We start from the raw sequence: 20,073 nt of genomic DNA, 5'->3' as shown, positions 1-20,073 counted from the left end.
TACTGAGCATGACGTCACATGGTATGGAATGTCCCTTTGGCCAGTTTGGCTGTGCCCCCTCCCAGCTTCTTGTGCACCTCCAGCCTTCTTAGTCAGTAGAGCATGGAAAACTAAAAAGTCCTTGGCTAGTGTAAGCACCACCTAGCAACAACTAAACATCGGTGTGCTATCAACTTTGTTCTCATCCTAAATCCAAAACACAGCACTGCACCAGCTACTAGGAAGGGAATTAACTCTATCCCTGCCGAAACCAGGACAGAGATGAGAAGATGTAAAGACTTTATTTTCTCCTCAGATTTTTTCCTTTAATTCTGGAGTTGTTGCTTTCTTTAACTTAAGTAAGAATTTGGCTTTTTTCTTCATAAACCTTTATTATTTTGATTTTTTTTTAATTAAGAACAAACAGAAAAAGTTTTATCTATGTACTGACACCTTGAGAAGATAAGGAGAAACTTCAGTATTCTGTACTACAAAAAATACAGAATATTTGAAATTCTTCATTTATATTGCTAACTACTGAAACTACTGCTTGAAACTGTGAATTTTATATAAGGCATTTAGCATAACCCTTTGTTTTTCATAATAGAAATGTCAACAAGAAACTTGTAGCCAAAGAGAGTTCATGAAGAAAGATTAGTAGACACTGAATTACAATGTCTACTACTACTACTAGTCTACTACTACAAATCAAATATATACATATATATAACCTATCAAGTATAACTCACATAATAATGATATGGAAAAATACTATCATTCATCGACCAGTTAAGTATCTAAGAAGGCAAACATTTAAGCACACAGAAAAACATATATGATCAGCTTGCAAAACTCTTTTCCATAAATTTTGAAGGTTGGTTGTATGGAAAAACGTACACAAAAAGACTTCAAACACTCCAAAATAAGTATGTTGTCCATATTTTGTTACGTCAAGTTCAGACCTTATGTTCAAAAAAGTACTTATATTAATCACATATTTAAACAAGATGTCTGCAACAAATTCTAAGAGGTTGTTTTGCAGTGAATAGCAAAGAATACATTCTGAGAAATTTTAAGTTCAGTGATTTGGCCAACTCAGTCTGCAATATCCTAAACTGCAATGAACAAGCAGTAACTTTGCAAACCTTGATCACCTGACTTTAAAAACATCTTCTTTGCTGTCCCTAGTCCTCTCACACATACATATATTTCTGAGAATAATTTCAGAAGACAATAAAGCCTATTAGTCCATTGATGAATTTCACAAATTCCAGTGATTGACTCTTTCAATACAATTTCCCATTAAGCTTGCCTATTTTTATTGACTTTTGAAACCCCAACCATTATACCTTTTAAATATGAATATAACAAGACATCATTTGCCCTGTAAAGATTTCAACAAATACTAGGACAACAATTTAGGTCAGAGGCATCAAAAATCATATTTCTAGTTTTTTCCCCAAAAAGACTTAGATACTGACTCCCTACAGTAATATTATTTCCGACTGGAAAGCAAAGAGGAGTGTCCATACCAATGATTTCTGCATCCCAACTGCAGCTCTTCAGGCATAACCACAGTTTGAGGGAATATTGAAGGGAATATTATTTGTCTAACACAGGAGTGCTAAACACTGTGCATGCCTCAGAAACTAAGAAGTGAAAAATGGACAATTTCCTGACAATCCACTTAAAGTTACCAATTGTCTTCTGCCATTACCTTCATTTTGAGGAATTCAGTAGTCTAGTCAATTCATATAATTCATTCCATCCTTCATTCTTTTCCACAACTCAAATAATGCAGCACTAATCTTACAGATTCAGTGTAAAGAAATAGTGTGTGAGACCCGAGATAAAGCTTAAACCACTGCACTTTAAACCTTTAGCACAGGCCTATGCAGACTTTTGCTGACTCGTCAGATTCAACTCTAATTAAAAAGTTAAAGTTAGGCTTAAAGCTTTTCCAAGTTTAGGGCATTTAGCCTCTCCAATTAAATGTTTGTTTCACTAATCATACTGGTATTTTGTTACTTTCAGTGGAGATTGGTAGTTCTCTGACCCAATGCTAATTACAGAAATGTAATTTTTAAAGTCCATCCCTACTCAAAAACTGATGATGATAATATACTAAGAGTTAAAATGTATCAGAGAGATTCTACATAAATTTTCATCTACTGGTAGACTTCCAAAAGCTTTACATCTTGCGGAACAGAATGGTATGAAAATACACTGTTGCACAAAAATACCTCTAATGCAAGATACTGCTTTGTAAGTAGAACAATAGTCTTTTTTAAAAGATTCAGACTTAAAGGTAATGAAATCATGAAATACTTACCTAGCTCTGATCACATCACAGTCCTTTTGAGACAGTTCTTCCTGTTTCACAGCTACCTGAGTTGACAAGTTACTGCATATACTGCGCAACTCTTTCATTTGTTCTCTTGCCTCTGCTAAATCAGTTTCCAAATTCTGCAAAGAAAGCATTTGAATGTCTAAGAAAGAGTTAAAATCTGCTATGCGTGTTATCTATGTATACAGACATATGGATGTGCACATACATACATGTGTATATTTATTGTGGTCTAAGCAAATATATATAGGTATATGTGCATGCATGAAAAATGTGAAACACCAGAAAAAAAGGTATACTTCAAATTTTAGGTGGCAACCTATTCTTTACTGTAGGAAGTTTTCCTTAATTCATTTGTTTGCTGCATGTGGAGGAGAATCCTGAATCAAATCTTTGTAAAGCAGTAGTACGCTATTTAACTACTGAACTGATTAAACTGAGTAAGCCTTGTTTTCTGTGAAATCAAACAGAAAAAACCTACTCCTAACAAAAAACAGCTGTACACTCATTGTTTTAAGTTCTCCAAAAATTGCACAATATTGCACACATGAACTAAGAATCATGGATACAGATTCATTTTTGAGACTGCTTGTTAAATTTGCTCTGATTTTGCACTTCTAATTCAGTGCAAGGAATAGTTTCTTCAGGAAAAGAAATAGCGTACAAGAAAACTTCTGGAAATGCTCGTTGAAAACAACATAAACAAGCAATACTTTGCCTTTTACAGTAAGCCTTACTATAGACATTAGTCAGCAAAGTGTGATGGTATATCTGGGAAATATAACAGCAAGGCAGCTTACTCAGGCAAGACTTCGATCTCTACATAGTGACCTTACTAGTGTTCTCTGGAGGTCTAGCAGCTTAGAAGAGTACTTCAGTCCTTAAGAAGCTTCATATGACTATTCTCCCAGAGTGTTTCCAGGCAAGAATAGAAATAGAAATATTACAGCAATATCTAGACCAGAGTTTCAGAAAGTGGCAACGGCCTTAGACCTACTTTGGTATTATGCTACTCATAGACACAATCACTTGTTCTCAGTAAGGCAAATATTCCAGGATTCATCAATTATTTAAAATAAATACCTCCTAGTAGGATAGCATCCCTAATCTACAGCCAACAGTATATTAGTTTATCTTCCATTTACGTACAGTTAAAGAAATGCACATCTTTCCCTTTCAGCAAAGATGCCTCAAATATTGAAGGTATCAAAACATTTCTATAACTGGAAAGCAAGTAATTAATCTTCTCTTTAAAATAGCATAAAAATGTCTTATACATATCTGGATGTATCAGAAGAGCACTACAATCAAATTCTTTGAATTTGGACAGGAATTATCATGTCCTGTTAATAACAGTAACATTAATGTGAGGAAATAGCAAAATTCATGAGTGAATGAGGTAGGAAAACTATTTGTTTCATGATAAGTCTCAGGCTATATACCTGGTGTACCCGACTAATGAGCCATCATTCAATCTCAAGAGGCTGGGTAGCAAAAATTTTTTTTTCTCAGATAACAAAAGATTTCAGAATGATAGGAGACCGTTCATTCTATCAACACATGAAAATGTTGAAGTGTAATAAAGTATTTATAACTTACAGCCAAATAATCTTAGGGTTTCTCCTCAGTAGTTTTTCTTACACATCAGCTAAAAGTTATTGTATATGTGAAAAAAAATTATAATAGTTCACATTTTCTGTGAATAAATCCTATTTGCCTTTCACACCACACTATAGAGTTGCAGAGGTTTTTCATGGTAGAGATTTTAAAAAAAATTTGATCTTACCAATACTTAAGTTCCCATCATCCATTGCAGGGTACAATACAAAGAATAGGTAACAAATGATTTTGTCATAAATACAACTTTAGAAGTTATACAACAGCAGAATTTAAAAACAGAAAAAAAAGTATCTTTCAGCACTTCATCCCATTTGTGACATATGCAACTTCAGATTTTGATTTCAACTAACAAATTACTCAGTTCAACCTTTTGAACTGATTTTGAAACCTTGACTGTTTTTGGAAATCAGAAACTTTACTTAAAGGGCAAAACATGAAAAAAGGGGCAAGGACGGACTGGTTATACAAATAGCTTATATACACTGAAATACCATATATTGAGGCATTCAGCAAAGCTTTTGTAGATAAGTCAGAAATCTAAGATTATGAAATAACCTATAATATTTTACACTCAATTTCTGAGCATCTCCATTTTTTTAAAATCACATGGAATTTATTATGTTGCCTTTTAGTTGATACAGTAGCTGAGAAGGTAGCTTCATTGCATAAACATGCAGACTTAAAGTTTGCTAAATATAAATTCTCCTAAACCTGACTTTCAAATTAAAGTTAATTTCAATTGTACATACAGACTGCTGTTTAGAATTCAATCTTTTAAAGCATATTAAAGCAAAGTAAGTGCTATTTAAAGTACAGTAAGTCAAAATATCTAGTAATTCAGTTATATGAGGAAGAAAATGCTTATTTTAGAGAGAAATACAAGATGGTAAAAGATATGATACTTCTTTATAACAGTACTGGAATTGAAGCATGAAAAATAAGTCTAGCCATTATTTCTAGCTATGAAAAGTGGTGATCCTAACTAAAATGAAATGAAGATAAATAGCAGAATAATAATTTAAGGTAAAACATTACAGGAATATTTTGATCACTTCAAGACCAAGAACTATAAACTCAGAAAAGTCAGAGAAAAGGTGAATTTAGAAGAACTTCAAATATGAAAAGCATAACACACAGACAAGGCACGAGGCAGCACAGTTGTGCATAGATTATGGATTCACTGTGAATTAACACTAGGGTTTTGTTATTTGTAGCTTCAAACCCTTACAAAGTCACTTTCAAATACAGTAGCTTTGTCTTCATGTTTTTTCTTATTATGTATTATGACAGAAGTGAGAGTATTTTTCTAAGGTCCCATTCTCAAGAAAACTCCCATTTTTCAGTGGAACTAAAATCCCAGGCTCCTCTTTACAGAGATGGCTGTTTCTCAGTGTGTTTCATTTTAAAAGAGAACACCTCCCCCTGTTTCTTTAAAAGCTCCCACCTTCAGACTTTAGGGACTTTAAAAAGTACTTTGCCAACCAGGGGAAGGAAAAAAAAAAAAAACCACACCACAGGAAAAAACAAAAACAAAAACAAAACCAGTAAGCAATTTCATTATCTTTTAGGTCACCTCCACTTAAAATCTGCCAGTCTGACATTTTTTGTGTCTACATACAAAGCCTTTTGTGCCTGAGTTTGAGAAAATATACATTCTTATTATTATTAAACAATAACTTAAGCAACCTCCACCCAAAGAACAACAAAATAACTCAAACACCTAATTCATTCTTAAATATGGAGACACATCCATGCATGAGGTGGCTGACTGACAGCTTTTCCACTTGTGCATTTTCAGGAGATACAGAAAGCTGATATAAGCCCTGGGAAGCACAGAAGAGTAATTCTCAAGAACTACTTTAAGGCAGAAAGCAAAGCCCTATGTTAATTTTTTGTACACTGTACATTATTTATATGAAGGTATATATGGGAAGGACACAATAAAATACAATTGCCAGTCTTTTAGCCACCTTATCAGGTTTCTTCCTGTTAATCTGCCTCACTCAGCTTTCAGCTAATATGACAAATCTTTAAAGAAATATTCCTTAAATGGACAAACTAGTCATAGAAGCTTTTTGTCTCAGTTTGAAAAAGTTGAATTTTATACCCCAATTCAGCTTATAGTACATCTGGAAACAACCAGTCTTTGAAAGTGACAACTGACACTTTTCTTCACAGAAAATGGTTTAAAGACTGAAAATAATGGGCTAGTAACACTTAGTTCAGTCTCTGAACAGAGGGCCACTTTTCCAAAAGAAGAATCTGTTATTTAGACCTAGCATTTCTATCATCTAAAACACATTTTAAAAACGTTGGGGTAGCTTACATTGATTAGGTTTCATTTTATTCTTCCACAGATATAGGAGACTAAACATGAATAGTGTCTATATACATCATCTACAATATTGTTAAATATACTGTTTATTACTGAAAAACAGTACAAAAAGAGATGCTGGTTCAACTCCCAAACTCAAGGCTGAGAGGCAGAACTGACTTTTAGACGGGATATAATTTCTGAATTCAAATTATTTTATCTATAACCATTTTTACAATCACTTGAGAACAACACCACAATTCCATTATTGAATTTGCTTGTAAACTACTTTTTAAAAGCATTTCAGGGACACGTTATATTGGGGTGTATATATTAGAACATAATCTGCAGCCCAATATTGTGTAGTGTGATAATGTCATATTTGGCCTCTGTGGATAAGGAAATTATTATTCTTTATTGTTTATAAGCATTCTGTTAAGAGCCAATCTGGCATCCAATGTTGATTCTCGAGTGTCGAGTAATAGAAATGGGGAATGTCAGGAACAGAAGGAGAAATGAATTCAAACTGAAACTTAAATTTTCAAGCAAGTATTTACAGGAAGAATATATGTAAAAACAGTGATGAACTACAAAAATAACTGTTTTTACAAATTATTATTTTACAAAATATTGATAAAAAACAATGAGACCACACATTACTACTTCCTAGAGGTCAAATGTAACATTTCCCTCTTGCAGATAGTATTTTTAATATGCTTCTCAACCCTTGCAATAGTCTCGTGAGATAATCAACTTCACCTAACTCTGTCCACTAGCAAAGGTGTATAGTCACTTGTCCAATGTCACAGAATGGGGTGGGGAGGTAGCGGGAAAAGGCAGAAGGTGGGGCATCGGACCCATGGACACATGCAGGCTGGCGGGTACCTGGGGAGTTCTCCAGTCACAGCCCCTGCCTAAAGCAGGTTCAGTCAGGGGGCCTGACCAGGCAGCTCAGGGCTTTACAAAATCAGGGGTTGAAATCTCCTAATGATGGAGATGGCCCAACCTTCACGGGCCCCAGCCCCACTCCAGGGCTGTCCTCCTGGGAAAAAGGCTTCTCCTTATCACCAGTCTCAGCTTTTCCTGTTTCAGCTTGTGCTGCCTCTCACCCTGCTACCATGCAAAGCTGTGAAGAGCCCAGCTGCATCTCCTCCATCCCCTACTGTTGGTGCCGGAGATGCTGCTGGATGGCCCCAGCCCCAGAGCCATCCCTTCTCCTGGCTGAACCAGCCCATCCGACAGCCTCTCCTTGCAAGGCAAGGTCTCCAGCCCCAGCGTCTCACCTCCAGCCAGTTTACTGATGTCTGTCTTGTACTGCACCCAAAAATGGGTGCAGTATCTAGGGTACTGAGCAGAGGGGGTTGATTCCAGCCCTGGCTCTCGGGGCCATGCCCTGCTCATGCCTCTGTAGGCACTGGTGGCCCTCATTGCTGCCTGGGTGCACAGGGCTGGCCCCAGTGCAACTTGCTGCCTGCCAGTGCCCAGGGCTGTCCCCCAGAGCTGATCCCCAGCCCCTGTATGGCTGCAGGGCTCTGCCTTCCCAGGGCAAGGCTCATCATTTGTCCTGGTTAAGGCTCCTGTTGGCCCATTTCCATCAAGGTTCCCCTGGATGGCAGCAGAGCCCTCAAGCACATCCACTTCTCCCCAGTTTGGCCTCATTTGCAAACTTGACAAACATGCCCACTGTTCCCTCTTCCAGGTCATTGATAAAGATTTTAAATAAAACGGGTCCAGGATAGATCCTGCAGTACAGCACTTATTACCAGCCTACAGACAGAGTACAACCCATTAACCACAGCTCTCTGAACCCAAACATCAAATAGTTCTTATAAACATGTTGTTGTCCACCTATCCAGCTGTAACATCCTAACTTGGGTACAAGCGTACAGCAAGACAGTGTCAAAAGTCTTGCTAAAGTTAAGTTCAATCACATCCAAGCTCTCCTCTTGTCCACAGACACAATTATTTTGTCACAAAAGACAATCAGGTTGCTCAGGAACAATTCACCCTTGGTAAATCCATGATTGCTTCTAGTCACTTTCTCTGTCACGTGCCCAGAAATTACTTCCAAGACAACTTTCTTTCTGATTTTCCCAGGGACTGAAGTAAGGCCAACCGACCTTTGTTCTTAGATTATCCTTTTCATCAGCGACCTCCCCTGATCTCTATACTACTTCTGAAAGATGATAGGCAGCAGCCTGACAGTGACATCAGCCAACTCTCTCAGCACCCGTGGAAGCAGTTCAGCTGGTCCAATGGATGTGTACTAGTCAAGTTCTCTCATGTATCTCCTAATTCATCCACTCTTAGTATTTCTCCTTGAACTCTGCCTCTAGGCACAAACGCTTGGTGGAATCTTGTTGCAGAAGACTTAGGCAAAGACGACACTCCGTACCTCTGTCACTAATTCATCCTTCCCTTTCAGCAACAGGCTCCCGTTTTCCTTGTTCAGCCTTTTACTCCTTGTTCAGCCTTTTACTCCTTGTTCAGCCTTTTACTACTAAAGTTGTGCAAGCAACTCCTGTTATACCTGTCATCACTTGCAAGTCTCAACTGTAGGTAGGTTACCACCATCCTTGAGTGCCCAGAAAATGTTTTTGAACTTCTTTGTAGCTTTCACTGTCTCCACTTCCTGAATACTGCTTTCCACCCCCTGCTCTACACTGGAGTTTGGTGATTAATTCTGTTTAGCCAAGCTGATCTGATATATCCACTTGTTTTCCTGAGTATCAGGGTAGCCCATACTTGGGCTTGGAGGAACCTGTCTTTAAAGACTTGATAATTTTCCTGAGCTCTTTTACCTTTCAGTGCTGCTTCTCATGGGATTCCACCTACCACTTCCCTGAGCAAGCTGAAGACTCTCTTCCTTAATTCCAGGTCTACTGTGCTACTCTCCTTCCTTCATCTTCTCAGGATCTTGGTCTTCACAATTTCATGGTCACTATAGCCAAGGCTGCCATTAATTATTTCCTTAATCAGTTCTTCCTTGTTTATGAAGAGCAGATCCAGCTGTGTGTCATTCCTGGTTGGCTCAGGGAATACCCATCTCAAGAAGTTACCTCTGTCACGCTCTAGACACCACCTGGACCTTCTTGTGACCCCACTCTGAAACACCAACACTACTTATTCCCATCCCTGGAATCACATGGCTGTGACACACCTTTCTCTCTTGAGCATGACTTATCAGCCAGGAAGACAGATACACTAAAAATTATTCTGACTGTTTTCACTGAAGGTGTGGGTAACACTGATTTTCAATAATTTATCCAATATTACAAACACTACATTTGACAACTTAAAAATTATTAAATCAGTTTAGTACACACTAGATTTTCTCCCCCAAGTATCAACAAACCATTCGTTGTCCTGGGAATCCTATATTCCTGTCATCGTAATCACTCCAAAGGCCTCAATTTCAAAGAGCTTTACTTCCCATGTTAACAAATCTGAATTAAGTTCTTCACAAAAGGTTTCCATCAGCACAACAATCAGAAGTGTCACCAAAACCACTGAATTGCTAGTGGAGGAAAAAAGATGTTTCTGGGCAAGATGTTGATTAGATAGTTAGTACACTGAATATACCAGAAGGTCATGTATTTTGATAGTGTAAAAGACCATAGCATTGTAAGTGTTCATTAGCCATGTAAATAAAAAAAAATCCACTAAATAGGCATGTATATAAGCAGCCATAAAACACTTTGATACCATGTTTGTGGCTTACTTCTTACAGGAATTTAAAAAGAACTTGCCAATTTCCACCAGCAAACAAGACAAAGTATCATTTAAATAAAAGATACAATAGTCTGTACAATGTATTCAATTATTTCCTTTTTCATTTTATCATAAACAGTGAAAATAACTTTTTAATATATTATATGCAATAATAAGGCCTCTCAGAGTGAAGCCCTCTGGAGGCTAGGACACAGTTTATTCGAAACTGCAGTTAAAGTTTTAAAGTGTTCTTCCAAAACAACAAATATCAAGTCTACTGCAATCAAATTATAGGTAAGTAAATTATACATTGAGAAAAAATTGTGAACAATAATACTTTTAAGCTTTTATTATTTCACATATATATATTTTCTCTTAAAATACAGTATCTTTTCTTTTTTAATGATTACATTTTAAGATGACTATTTGAAGTCAGATTCCTGCTTTGCAACATCAATTTTTAAAAAGCTGTGGGTCTTAAGTGAAGGAATGTAAATGAATGCAAGTCCCCACTGGTAGATTTGAATATATAACTTGTTATTTAAAGAAAATAACTTGTAGTGCAAATGTCTGGAGAAGTTAATTCCAAAATAACATCCAGGAGTCCATTCCACTTCGTACCTTTATCCTGGCATCATTGCCAGATTTTTCTGTTTTCCATTGTGCCTCCTGCTTCCTCAGTTTCTCCAGGTCATTTAGCAGGTCAGCACAGCATGTATTTAATCCCTTATTTTCCTCCTCCAGGTTTTTTATAACCAGTCTGTTTTGCTCTTCCTTATTCTGTGCACACTCCTCAGTGTCCTGTAGAACAGTACCACAAGGGCCGATAAACAAAAAAAGTGAGAACTAATCAGCAAATATAAACTGTGCAGTTTTACCCTCACAGCAGCTTCTTCTATATTTGATGGCCAAGGTCACCTGTGTACTTTTATTGGCCTCTTTCATGCAGGTGGAAGGGTCATATTTTTTAGCTGGATGACAGCTTTGATGAGTACACATTTGCAAAGAGCCCATTAATTGATCAAGCTGCCTTTGATGCTGTCCCCAGCTATTTTTGAGACCCACACAGACATATCCTCCCAGACCTCGGCTTTATCAATTAATAATGCCAGTCCCATCAGAATCTAATTACAAGAAGCCACATCTTCACACTCCTACTTTCTTTGCTCCATTTCCATCATTAACTATTTATCTGAAAGTTATAAAGCTTGGATTCTTGGCTTTAAAGCATCTTCCTCAGAGTTGGTATGTGAGAAAATGGTAAGGTATAGCAAGGCCTAAGGCAATTTTTTCTCCAAGCTTGTCACTTTCTGTGCCACAAAGGCTGACATTGCTTAAAGAACTACTTCAAAGCTACAGTCTTATGAAACTATGTACAAGTCAATATACCTTAAGTTCTTGGCTTTTATCTTTAAATTTCTGGTTCAAGTTACTGAATTCATTCTTCAAACGGGCATTTTCCTCATCCACAGCAATTTTTCTCTGTATTAAGTTGTTTATCTCCTGCTGCTGTCCTGTGAGTCTCTATTTAGAAAAAAAAATAATCAGTTACTAGACAAAAAACAATTGTAAAAGAACATGCATGTACTGAACGTTAGACCTGTGCATTTTAGACCTATGAGATGTAACAATCTGATAAATGCAGTTTTATATTTCATTATTTTCATTTCATTAGTACTTTAATCATACTCAGAACTGCATGACTATATGACACAGTAACATAAACAAGGAATTCAATATCTTGCTATTACTAAACAAAAGAGCCCATAAATGCAGAACTGAATGGAAATTATTCAGTTAAGCTTAGACAAAGACAGTCATTTGCAGAAGTTATATTTGTGGTTACGGATTAAAAATACATTAGAATACCGTTTCACTTGCACTTTTAGCATACCAAAAAATGTTTCAAAATTCTCCAGAATTCGTGAAGATAATGAGAAATAACTATTAAATGAGGCAAATGAAAAGATTATGATACAAAATAGTTGTAAAAAGGGAATTAAGTCTACCTGAATTTGCAGCTCAAGGAAGATAATACAATTCTGTTCAACACAGTGTTAGTGTACCCACACACAGTAAAATTTCACTGCCACAAAAACAACAGCTTCAACTTTCTGTGTTAGATACTTGCATTCTATTCTTATGACATTTGTATTAAGACACTCTCACTCTTAAATGCATATTAGAACTCTGCGTTTTTCTTCAGAAGTCTGTTTTAATTCCACATACTGTTTTGTCCCTTCCCTTCCTAAATCAAAATGGCATTTATCTAAGACATTTTCCTAGCAGTAACACTGTAACTGTAGTAAGAAACCGATGAAACTTTTATCTCAGGACAAAAATGCAACTCCTTTGCCTTTAATATACAAGCTTAATGAAATGTGTTCAGAAACATTAAAAGTTATCAAAAAAAGGATATACCTTTGGATTATTCTACAATACTGCTGATAACATATAAGGGTTTTCAATCTCTAAATGGTTAAATCTGGCTCACATGTATGTCACACAGGAAAAAGAATGAAAATGTGCTGAGAAAAAACATGTAAAAATACATTTTAAGTCATATCCAACAACCACTGATTTTTAAACCTACATGTAACAAATAGGGCAAAAAAGTAACTACATCACCATGGAACTCAGAGTAACTCACTCAGAAGAAGAAACACAGGTATTATAGGTAGCAGCCCTGCATACACAGCAAGCTGCACAGGGGTAAGCAGGGCTTGCTCCGCATGTTGAACAGTGTCAGTGCACTGGCATCCAAAGCACCCACACTGCACAAGGAAACTGTTCACAAAGCAATAACCACAGAAGGATGGGGCAATTTTAAGAGTCTGAGTAGCAGTTTGAATACCAGCTTCTCCTCAAGATATGCGCGCTCTTCTCCCTACTCTGCAAACAAACAATTACTGAGCACAAAGTAAATCTTTCTGCTCTTTCTGCTGCACTGTGTTGTAACATTTGACAACTAGCTTATTAGCCAATAGACTACCTTTTTTTCAGTATTGCCGGAGTTAAATCATATAAGAAGTATTAATTTCACATATTTGCTTATAAGACTAAGGTTGGCAGAAATAATTTCTTCATGAATTATTATTTAAACCACTAGTGAGCTAGTGTGACAGTAAGGCATGTGAAAAATATGTTTGAAGATGTGCTGAGAAATTAATCTATGTATTAAGCAAATGTCTTAGTCATTAAAAATATACATGACTACTTCTGTGTGGCTTGTATCTTTCCCTCCTTGTTTGTTTCATTTTTTACTTTTTAAGACACCTTTGTTGTAACTTTTTCCAAGTTACTTTGAATGTCTGCCTCTCCTCTGTAGACCTCTTCACTTTTTCTACACATCACATTCTCACCTTCCTTGCAAATATTTTTATTGTTCTATTTCTTCTCCCACCACCATCTCTAAATCTTTTCTATAAATGGTTCCTCAATATTTAGTAAATTTATTCCATCCCTTTGACCACTACTTCTATCCACACACTGTTATAAATATGGTAACATTTCTTGCAAAATGAAAAAAAACCCAAACAAAAAAAACCAAAAAACCAAAAAAAACCCAAAAACCATACCACACTACATAGCAGAAAATATGTCCAAGCAAGGACAAACGCTGCAACCAGTTCAGCATATGAGAAAGGTAATGTAATCCAGCTAACTTGTGTAGCAAATATTGAAAACAACCAACCATGAACAAATGTTTAGTAAACAGTGTAGGGAGGCATGAAGGATATTTTTCTTCTGCACTAAAATTTTTGCTTTATCAAGAAAAAAAAAAATATCTTTGTGTACCCTCATACTCGATAGCAGCCACAGTAGAATTCAAAGAATATATAAAATTATGTACTTTCTAACAGTGATCTTTAAAAACATAGAAAAGAAAGTGAATGTGAATTGAAGAGAATGGAAAAATGAGGAAAAAATTTGAGAGAAAAGTGAAAGAAATACAGAAAACTCATTCTCATATCTTGGATTTTTGCCTCAGATGTCATTAATTCCAACCAGCCAAAAAAAAAAAAACCCAAAACCAAAAAAAAAACCCAACAAAAAAACTAGCTTGTATTTAAAACAGTGTTTAATTGGTAATTTAATCTCAAACCTATAGCGTACTTGTCTATTTTTTATAATACAACTAACTCCCCTACAGAGACTCATTCTACAGCACTGGCACTTTGAACAGACTCCAGTCAAAGTTTGTCTAAGATTAAAGATTCAAAAATCATTCTTCCATTTCCTCCAGAGAAAAACTAAACCTGAATTTCAGATTCAGAAATTTATATGAAATTTTTCTCAGAAACATAACACAGTGCATAAAACTTCTCAGCCTAGTTTGTTATCAGCAGATGTTAAGGAAGAGGATAATGAAATTAAGAAACCTCCTCTTAACTAAGGACTCCCCTCTTTCATGTTTTAAGCCTACCAGACACCAGGCTCAGTTTTCATTATTCAAAAAACATAATATTTGTTCTTCAGATATATTATGACAGTTACAGGAACAAATTGTTGTTGGCAGAGATGATTTAGTTGCATCTTTAAAAAGGCATGAATCCACATTGCCATGGAAAGCATCAGTTATTCTGTTTGCCTCCCTCCCACTCCCCAGGTCCTCATAGAATTTGAGTAAGCAGCTCCTTTGAGTCTTCCTTCCAGCTCATTACTACTTGTTTAACATTTATCAAGACAAAGTCTATATTTGAAGAACACACTCAGAAATTCTACCTATCTGAAAAAGCCTATTGGCTCTAACAGAGTTAAAAATTCACAAATAACACACTCTCACAAAATCTCAAAGTGCAGCTCCAGCTTTAAGGCATCTAATTTTTGAGTACGCAAGCTACATCGTGTTACTACTTAGTTTCATTATACACTGCTGAAACTGGTAAGCTTATGTGTATTTGTGAAGTGAAATCAAAGATCTTTGGGTCCTGTTTGGAAAGGGATGTTTTCCAGCAATTTGGAGGATGAACGGAGACATGTAGGTACAAAAGTGCAACCAGTTATTTCAAATGTTTGGTCCATATTGCTGAGATGAAATTTTAAACTCAAATAAACTATTTACTTGGCATACTCTGCAAGATAATCAGACAGATTATCCTGAATCAGACTCGCACACTAATTACTTATGCCCACAACTGACCTACTTAAGACTTTAAATCAATCAAAAGGCAAATACGCCGTAACAGTCACTAAGCAGCAAACGCACCTGAATAGTCTACAAAGTCATCTACTGCAACAGTAGTGAAACATTGTTTAGGTAAGTTACACCTGCATGGAAAAAATCCTGTTATGTTGCAAAGCATTTTTCTTGGGTACCACTTTGCATGCTCTTATCTTTTCCTCTAAATGAATTGAACTTTTACTTTCATATCTGCTCATTTCACATGCTTATAAAGAAGGGGAAAAAAACAGGAGTATTACTCGGGAGCCGTGACTGGGTAGAAAAAAGGGTCATAAAGAAGAATTTCTGAGATACAGACAATTAAGTAAATTATCATCTGCCTTTGCCTGTGCAGCTGTTTTTGCACTTTGCTTCCTCAACCTATGAATTACCTTGTATAATAGGAGGAAGAGAGTAAAGACTGATTTCTTACAGCAGAGAATACAAGCAGTGTTCCTAAAAAGACTACCCTACCCTCGTAGGCAAGTGAAACAGCAGAAAAACCCCATACCTGATCAACAGAAGGGGCAACCTCCCACATGAGATTATTTTGACAGACTTCACCAGATAAAACCACTCATCAGGAATTCATCTATTCCGACAGTATCTACTGTTTTTGTCTAGATACCATAAAAGACAGGCTAATGCTACACAAGAACAATCTTAACTTACATTTTGCATTGACTGCAGTCATACTTGTTTGAATACAACAGGACAAAAGCAACGTTCAATGGGCTTTTGACAGCTTGGTGCTCAAGAATTATAAAAACCCTCATATAACTAAGACAACTAGAGTACACTTCCAAAGGTTTTTCCATAGACAAAGTTCCAAATACAAGAAAGAAAACTGTATTCTAGAAGTGAATTTGCTCTAACAAAAACCAAAGGAATCTGATTTACCCTTTTGTTTAGCTGGGAAGAATCAAAGAGTATCCCTTGTATACTGCTGGAGCCCAGAATGCTCCAGGCAACAGTACGTACAAAGAAAGAAACACTGTGACTTGGTGGAGCAGGTCTTTTGATGTTTAAGAGGACTGTCATTCCAGAATTCATTTTTATCCTTTCCCGTGGCATCTCTTTAGCTACAACCCAATACAATTTTTTTTCTTCCCTAATAACGTCAAATCATTTATGGGCAAAACCTACTTCTTTTTTAAATACCTTCATATCAATCTGCAGAGGAAGCAAAACTACATGGTAAGTCAAACCGAGAAAATGAGCTATGAAAACTACAGATCAAAACTGAAGGGGGAAAACAGTCCTTTTTTGTCTTAGCTCTGAACACCTCAGATCTTTTCATGGCAGTAGGATGTTATAATTATCTGTCAATATTTCTCGTGAATAGATATATTAAAAGTTTTTTAATTAAACTTCATTGTTATCCAGTGTGAATTTAGATAGCATACTACCGTATGGAGACAGTGAAAGTGGTAACAAAAACATAACTCTTTAATGCTAGGAGTCTGTTTCCAAAAAGAATATTAGTTAGGATACAACTACCAGGAGTTATGGACTGTTTGATGTTGCAGATACCATCACTGAACTTCTAGTCTTCAGTGAAAGATTTTTTAATCCACTACATAAAAAGCATGCAGAAAGGACTACAAAACAACAGCTGTACATGCTATTACTGCATTAAATGTTCTCCAGTTTTTTACATTTTGGGGGGGGAGACCTCATAGTTCTGCCGTTTGAAATTTGATCAGACTGCATTACTGAATCAGTATTGCGTACCTGCCTCTATACAGGTCCATAAAATGTAGATAACAGCAGGTTTTATTTCATGTCAAGAAGTTAACTCAAATGCCTACTGATAGTTTATCAAAATATCCCCAAAAATCATTCTAGCAGAAATGCAAAGCTGACACATATATCCTTCATTGCTGCTGATACAGAAATGCAACTACGCACCTTGTTTCTGTCATTGGCTGCTGAAGCACTTCACGAAAAAGCTCAAGTCTCTGCACCACAGTATTAAAAGTGTCTACCTATGACTGCAACGAAGGGACATGCATTCAACTTCCATTACCAAAGGGATCAGGGTAACAAACAAACATTATATTCTGTGCTTTCTTCATTACATTCTTTATCAGAAGCTTTCACTGTGCAGTAGTATACGTCTAATATAGCACATAAAAAAAAAATAAAAATGAACACAAACAAAGTAACTGGAACTGATGAAAAATGGAAGTATTCTCCCCCAAGCAGTGACTTTTAATGAAATCCTGACTTCTTAAGCAGAAACAAAATTAATTAATGAAATTATTTTATTACAACTTAAATATGAAAATATTATTCTTTCTTTTAAACTTCTTTTCCTCAAAATTTCTACTTCAAGATTTACATATTTATTCTCTCCCTTTCATCATCTCTTTTTCCCCACCAAGTAGTTGAGGTTGACTTACCACACCCCTAACTTTATCCTCTCCCTTCCAACTTCCCTTTTTTTTCTAGCAGGAATTGAACAATAAGTAGAGACCACTGAAAATGTGCCAGTAACATTTTATAGCTTTCCTTGATTTAGCTTTCTCAAATTTCTCTTTAGATTTTTTCAACTTTATTAATCCTTATGGTTCTAAACTTGAACACTCATACGCACGTTTAACAAATAACATTCCCAGTCATATTCTCATATAGTCCTCCCAAATAAAGAAAAACACAAAACAAAAATAAAATGAACAAAAGAAATCCGCTTTCATCTCATGACTATTCATTAGATTCTTTAATTATTTTCAGATGTAGGGTGAACAGAAGTTCTATGTAAATAATTCATGAAAAGGTAACAATATGTTATAGAAATCATCTGCTACATTTTGCAGTCTGCATGGTGTCCTTTCATAGTCAAAATGACACTCGCTAGTTACGATATAAAACACAAGTTATTTTTAAATCCATACTGCTCCAAAAGTAAAATGCCAACAGTGCTACCTGATTCTACAGTATCCTTCCAAAGGATGCCTGTATTCATAGTTAATTTAGAACTTGACTTCTAACAAGGACAGAAAAAACAAGGAGAAATAGCAACTGACGTATAATGGATTAAAATATAACTCATGCAACAGTACTATGAGTACATATCCCATTATTAATTCCTATTTTTCACACCTGCCCTTATGCTATAATAATCTTAAATAAATAAATAAACAAACAACTGCAAAGAGAGGGGAACTGAAGTGGGGAGCTCACTTGACTTTCATACCACCAGAATTTTGTTCTTCATTATCCCATCCCATCCCATGCTTTCCAGGACTCCCTGAGATTAAACAATTTAAAGAATTGTTGCAATAAAAAGAAGTATGGAGCTGCAAGCAGGCATCTGCAAATCCATTCCCAAAATGAACGAGAATTTTTGAGCACCTGTTTCTATCAATAATAGACGTGAAATAAAACATGGTAATTTAAAGATGTATACAAGGGAAAACACTCTTAAAACACTGTCCATTCAAATATGCTTACCTACCATTTATGTGCTGGAGAAAAATGGCAGGTCTTTTTTGCAGGAGGAAGAAAATAAAATTTAAAAAAAAAAATCTTTAAAGAATCTTCACGGGGATCAAGCAAAATGGTTCTACAGAGAAGCAGACCAGAAACATGAGCAGCTAGCTTCACCCTGCAGGTAGGGAACATGTATTTACTCCTCTACCACGGGTTGGTCTTGCTCCTGAATTCTCACCTGACCCATAGATTAAGGAAGGGTCAAATAGTACAATCTATTATAGACACCATGGTTTCTATTGCCCTCTTTGGACTTGTCTGATGTGATGAATTTGGTGTCTTCAGCAAAGTTTGCTATCTTAATCGAACCACCTCACAGAATTTTTTAGCATTTGAACATGTGGTGGAAATAAACTGTGACTTTATGTAGTGTATCAGTCAGTCTTGCAACTCTAGCACCTCACTTTCACTAGCAGCAAAGGAACCATCTCCAGCCAGCAATCTGCTCAGTAGGTCACAGCACTGACAAAACTTTTTTATGATGTGCACCATTTCATTCCACTCAAGCTGCTCCTTACAACTACACTGTAGCACGTTCCTTCTCTCATCCACTAAAAACAAAGCTCTACTATTCTTTTCACTTCTTATGACATACTACAATCCTTTGTATCCCTTCTGCTGCACAGGTGTAGTGCAAGCAAGCGTTGCCAGCAGCTGCATTTTTGCATTGACAAGGGAGACAAATACTGTTTCTGGCACATGCACAATAGGTTTGCCATCTCTGAAACAAGGAATACAGAAGCTCCTTGCCCTGTGAGGGGGCAATACTTAAGAGGCAGGTTTTCACAAAAATACACCTCTAATTTGGAAATAAGACAGCACTGCCAAAAAAGAAAAGCTGTACCTCATAATAAATCTAGCACCTCTCCCAGTATAGCATGTATTACAGTAATGGATCTACTAGATTTAGAGATTAACTGTCCATTTTTGTCTAATGAGGATAGGACAGCTCTCAGGATAAGTACAGCGAACACTGACAATATAATCTGACAATCTTGCCACAGCTCTAACACCACCTTAACCATCAGCTGCTCTAAATAAATCCCCTTTCCTCTTTTGTCTAGTGATTCTCTGCACCAGGACAGACTGGATTTTCTATAGTACCTACAACACAGTGCTGTAAAGCGGCACTGTCCAATACATTGATACTTTCACTACTCCTTCCTCTCTTCTTAGCAGCTATGTGGGGAGCTCTTGCTGAGCGGCACTGTCCAATACATTGATACTTTCACTACTCCTTCCTCTCTTCTTAGCAGCTATGTGGGGAGCTCTTGCTGGGAACTCAGGAAAAAAAGGAGAGTTTACCACTTGTGGAAGAAGGGGCAGGCGACTCAAGAAGAGTACAGGGATCTTGTTAGGTCATGCAGAGAAGAAATGAGAAAGGCAAAAGCCCAGCTAGAACGCAATCTGGCCGCTGTCGTTAAAGACAACAAAAAATGTTTT

General features: G+C 36.4%; 1 protein-coding gene across 1 annotated transcript in view; it reads right to left on the bottom strand.

The window, feature by feature from the left end:
* The window catches only part of CNTLN (centlein), a 217,583-nt gene that overhangs the window by 156,803 nt on the left and 40,707 nt on the right, over positions 1–20,073 (bottom strand). Inside the window, exons 4-6 of the mRNA XM_019470756.1 lie at positions 11,361–11,495; positions 10,593–10,772; positions 2,312–2,445 (exon numbers count right to left, since the gene is read on the bottom strand). Of these exons, the coding sequence (XP_019326301.1) occupies positions 2,312–2,445; positions 10,593–10,772; positions 11,361–11,495 (449 nt within the window). The remainder of the gene's footprint in view (positions 1–2,311; positions 2,446–10,592; positions 10,773–11,360; positions 11,496–20,073) is intronic.

This window comes from Aptenodytes forsteri, unplaced genomic scaffold (genome assembly GCF_000699145.1).
Source record: "Aptenodytes forsteri isolate BGI_AS27 unplaced genomic scaffold, ASM69914v1 Scaffold46, whole genome shotgun sequence".
In the NCBI taxonomy this organism is placed as follows: Eukaryota; Metazoa; Chordata; class Aves; order Sphenisciformes; family Spheniscidae; genus Aptenodytes; species Aptenodytes forsteri.
This window is presented reverse-complemented; position numbering and strand designations above follow the sequence as displayed.